The sequence below is a fragment of the Brassica napus genome, unplaced genomic scaffold, assembly GCF_020379485.1.
Source record: "Brassica napus cultivar Da-Ae unplaced genomic scaffold, Da-Ae ScsIHWf_321;HRSCAF=512, whole genome shotgun sequence".
NCBI lineage: Eukaryota > Viridiplantae > Streptophyta > Magnoliopsida > Brassicales > Brassicaceae > Brassica > Brassica napus.
In genome coordinates this window covers 15001-20000 of record NW_026016404.1, presented here as the reverse complement: position 1 = coordinate 20000, position 5000 = coordinate 15001, and the positions used below count along the sequence as shown (strand labels likewise).

At 25.9% G+C, this 5000-nt stretch overlaps 2 protein-coding genes and 1 pseudogene across 2 annotated transcripts in view; 1 reads left to right on the top strand and 2 right to left on the bottom strand.

The window, feature by feature from the left end:
- LOC125603388 overlaps window positions 1-5000 on the top strand; it is a 14324-nt pseudogene that overhangs the window by 2441 nt on the left and 6883 nt on the right.
- LOC125603390 (protein TIC 214-like) lies at window positions 1516-3715 on the bottom strand. The gene has a single exon (XM_048774436.1). It carries the CDS (start codon window positions 3713-3715, stop codon window positions 2642-2644), a length of 1074 nt encoding a protein of 357 aa, XP_048630393.1. The 3' UTR covers window positions 1516-2641.
- The window catches only part of LOC125603389 (protein TIC 214-like), a 3534-nt gene continuing 49 nt past the window's right edge, over window positions 1516-5000 (bottom strand). The window contains exon 1 of the mRNA XM_048774435.1: window positions 1516-5000. This exon is cut by the window's right edge and continues 49 nt beyond it. Coding sequence (XP_048630392.1) covers window positions 3739-5000 — 1262 coding nt within the window. The 3' untranslated portion in view covers window positions 1516-3738.

The following is a 5000-nucleotide window of genomic DNA, read 5'->3' as shown; positions in this document are numbered from 1 at the left end:
TTCCAAGAATTACTACACAACTTTTTGTTGATTCAACAAAAAAATTCTTGATGTATATATTACAAGAATGAGGAAAATGGAGAAAAAAAAAAAAAAAAAATACCATTTATTTTATTTCGACTATAAAAAATTTCATATCAAAAAAAATTTTTTTAGTTATGACTTATGCTTTATCACAAGCATATGTATTTTACAAATTATCACAAATTCAAGTTAGTAACTTTTCTAAATTAAAGTCTTTTTTTGAATATAACATATACATAACATCCTTTTTTTTAAGAATCAAATAAAAGATTTTTTTAAGAACAAGGAATCTTTCATTATGAATGGAAAGATAAAACCCTTTTAAATTCCGAAATAAATCAATGGAAAAACTGGTTACGAAGTCATTCTCAATATAATTTACCTCAGATTGCATGGGCTAGATTAGTAACCAAAAATGGAAAAAAAAACTAAACCAAGACTCTCTAGTTCTAAATCCAAGTTTAAACAAAGTGGATTCATACGAAAAAAAAATTTTTGATAATTACAAAAAACAAAATTTTTGTGAGGCTAACTTATTTTCAATCCAAAACATAAACAGAATTTCAAAAAGGATTCTATATATCTCTTTTTGCTACAAATCTATTCATTCTACAGAAAAATTTTTTGATATGTCTACAGGCTAGAAAATTTTTAATCTCTTGTTTCTAGAAAAAATAATATTCGCAGTATAGGGAAATTTTGCATAGAAAATATTTGGATTGGAGAATTTCAACTTTTGGTTTAGAAAAAAAGTAAATATTGAGCTTGATACTAGGAGTAAAAAAAATAATTAAAACTAAAGTTAAGAATATAAGAATTTATAAAATAACTAAGACGAGTCTTGCCAATCAAAAAATAAATTTTTTTGATTGGATGGGAATGAATGAAGAAATACTAAATCCTCGTATACAAATTTTGAATTTTTCTTTCCAGAATTTTTCTATTTCTAGTACATTAAATGAAAACGTGGGTCATACCAATAAATCACTTCTTTTCAATTTAATGAAACAAAAAATGTGAATAACAGATCACCCTAAGAAAAAAAGGTTTTTTATCCATCAACGAAAAAAAATTCCTTCGGTTTTAATCTAATAAAGAAGAAAAACGAATAGCAGGTCAAGAAGAGTTGAATCAGATAAAGAAAACAAAATAATTACGAATCAGCTCTATCAAAGCAAGAAAAAAATGGAAGAAAATTAGACAGAAGAAGATAAAAAAACGTAAAATAAAAAAACCAAAAAGCAATACCGAAGCGGAACTTGAACTTTTGAAAATAAGTCAAGTTCCGCTTCGGTATTGCTTTTTGGTTTTTTTTATTTTTACGTTTTTTTATCTTCGATTCTGTATAATTCTTCAATATTTTTTTCTTGCTTTGATAGAGCTGATTCCGTATTTTTTTTGTTTCTTTATCTGATTCAAACTCTTCTTGACCTGCTGATTCGTTTTCTTCTTTATTTAGATTAAAAAACCGAAGGAATTTTTTTCGTTTGATGGTATAAAACCTTTTTTCTTTAGGGTGATCTGTTTATTCACATTTTTTGTTTCATTAAAATTGAAAAGAAGTGATTTAATTGGTATGACCCACGGTTTCATTTTATATGTACTAGAAAATAAGAAAAATTCTGGAAAGAAAAAAAAGTCAAAATTTGTTATACGAGGATTTAGTATTTCTTCATTCATTCCCATCCAATCAAAAAAATTTATTTTTTGATTGGCAAGACTCGTCTTAGTTATTTTATAAATTCTTTTATAATTCTTAACTTTAGTTTTAATATATTTTTTTTACTCCTAGTATCAAGCTCAATATTTACTTTTTTTCTAAACCAAAAGTTGAGAATTCTCCAATCCAAATATTTTCTATGCAAAATTTCCCCTATACTGCGAATATTATATTTTTCTAGAAAACAAGAGATTAAAAAATTTTCTAGGCCTGTAGACATATCAAAAAATTTTTCTGTAGAATGAATAGATTTGTAGCAAAAAAGATTATATATAGAATCCTTTTTGAAATTCTGTTTATGTTTTGGATTGAAAAATAAGTTAGCCTCACAAAAATTTTGTTTTTTGTAATTATCAAAAATTTTTTTTTCGTATGAATCCACTTTGTTTAAACTTGGATTTAGAACTAGAGAGTCTTGGTTTAGTTTTTTTTTCCATTTTTGGGTTACTAATCTAGCCCATGCAATCTGAGGTAAATTATATTGAGAATGACTTCGTAACCAGTTTTTCCATTGATTTATTTCGGAATTTAAAAGGGTTTTATCTTTCCATTCATAATGAAAGATTCCTTGTTCTTTAAAAAAATCTTTTATTTGATTCTTAACAAAAAAGGATGTTATGTATATGTTATATTCAAAAAAAGACTTTAATTTAGAAAAGTTACTAACTTGAATTTGTGATAATTTGTAAAATACATATGCTTGTGATAAAGAGCATAAGTCATAACTAAAAAAATTTTTTTTTGATATGAAATTTTTTATAGTCGAAATAAAATAAATGGTATTTTTTTTTTTTTTTTTTTCTCCATTTTCCTCATTCTTGTAAATATATACATCAAGAATTTTTTTTGTTGAATCAACAAAAAGTTGTGTAGTAATTCTTGGAATATTAATAATACCTAGAAAAATAGAAATAGACAGTTGTTCAACGCAAAATTGAAAAAAAAAAAAGATTTACGAATTAATCGAGTTTTTTTTTTTTTTAATGTCTGCCAACTTTTTTTTGATGACTCAATTATTTTAGAATCATAACACAGTTTGTTACAACTATTAGTTAGTTTTTCTTTTTCTTTTGAAATTTTTTTCGTTTGATTTCTGATTGTCTTTATTTTATCAATCACATTTTTTATTTTGTTTTCGCTGAGTGAAGAATTTGGCCACTCCGTCGATTTTTTTTGAACAGATAGTTCATGAATCATCTGATTACTCATTATTGAATCTTTTTTAGTTTCATTTAATTCATATATTTCTCTCGGGCCAACTAATGGAATTCTATTTCGTTTTGAAAGGTTTTTTTTTTTTTCTTTTAGAAAAAGCAAGTTTTTTATAATCCAGTTTTTAATTTCTTTTTCGACTTTTAGGAAAATTGTTGCTCTTTCTTTGAAAATCCTTAAAACCGGAAAAGACTTCGTTTTGGATTTTTTGATTCTTTTTTTTAATTCTTTAAAAATAGGTTTAAAAAAAGAAGGCTTTGGTTTGGTAGAACCAAAAGGTAGGTCAGTTTCCAGCCCCCAAACTGTTAAAAAACGAAAATCATTTTTTTCTCCTTTTGTTTTTTTTAGTCGAGCCTTCTGAGATGATTGAAATTTATATTTATGCCAAGGTTTAAGATAAAACGGAAATAGGATTTTTATCTGAATACCATCCGTTAACCAGTTTCGTGGAAATTCTGTTTCGGATAGTTGAACCCCATTATAAGTACATTTAACATGCATTTCACGTTTCCACTCCTTTAAATCCTCTTCCCACTCGGGAAGTTGAAATAATACGATACGGATGCTATTTTTAATTATTATCAATAAAGGTAATATAATATATTTTCTAAGAATAGATTGAGTTACTAAAATAAAACCTCTTATTATTTGAGCAAATAAGAAGCTATCCCAAGTTTCCGCAATTTCTATACGTCTTTGTTCTTCTTTTTTTGATTGTTCTTCTTCGTTTTTATCAAAAAAAATTTTTTTTTTCCACATGAAATTTCTAAGAATTTTTTTTTTTAGCCCCCATATATCAAACGAAAAAAAAAAAATTTATCTATTCTATCAAAAAAAAGGGGCGAATGTGCTTTTGCTTGCAAAAATTCCCAAATAACAGTTTTACGCCTTTGGGAACGCATGGATCCTTTAATTATCTCTCGACGAAAATCAGATTGTTGTGAATAACGGATCAAAGCCATTTCATCTGTTTGATCAGAATTTTGATTATCTTTGAGATTAGTATAAATCTCGTTATGCGGTTCTTTTAAATCAGTAAAAACCACTACACGTTTTGCTTTTCTTGAACGAATTCCAGGTTCGGTTGGTATATTTTCTTCAGTTTCAGCTTCCAATTCTTCCAATTCACTTGTTAATTTGTATGACCATTGAGGAACTTGTTTATTGATTTCATGGAAATCAATAAAATTTTTTATAAGAGTTTGATCATTATTATAAATTATAACGACATCAAATAAAATTTTGAAAATTTTTATTTCTTCTTCTGACTGAATTTTTTCTTCTTGGGGTTCGGAAAAAAAATAAAGTTTTTTCTCTATTGATAAAGACTTTCTTTTAAATTTTTCTATTGTTTGCTCAAATTTTTGAGAATTAATCTTCAGAAGTATAGCATGAATTTTGTTTATCCAAGATCCTCTTATATTCTTTTTTTTATAGGTTTTGGTTATGATTTGGAACGGAGATAATTTTTTGATTCTTCCGCGCGAAATCCCATGTAAAAATGGATCATAAATTTTAGGTAAATATTCTTTTTGAGTTTCGTTATGACAAAATCGAGTTGTTTTTTCCAGTATATTTTCAATAGACCCTTTTTTATCTAAAGCTTCAATTCTATTTAAAAATTCGTTTTTTAAATTTTCCTTTTTTTCTTCATTGACCAAACTCCAACAAGTATAAACTTGATCCGAGGTTTTTTTTTCTGTTGTAAATGAAGGGATCTTTTTTTGTATCATTTCAAAAAAAGTTGAAAGGTTGGGGGGATATGTAAAAGATATTCGTTCTTTTCCATCACTTTGGCATGTATAAAAAAAATATTGTGACATTTCATTTCTTACAGTATTTTCAATTTTATCATTTTTTATATATCGATTTGGTCTATTCCATCTTTTATAATCGAAAACTAGAGTTACAAAAGGTTTTTCAAACCATAAAAAACGATCCTCTTTTTTTTTTATTTTGAAAAATTCTAAATTAGAATTTTCTTTATTTCCATCTCGATTTTCAGAAACTGTTTTATAGTTATAGTATGTTCGAACGTGGAATT

Excerpts from the sequence above, each read along its gene's own strand:
- LOC125603390 (XM_048774436.1), bottom strand. The coding sequence starts at position 3,715 with ATGTGGAAAAAAAAAATTTTTTTTGATAAAAACGAAGAAGAACAATCA.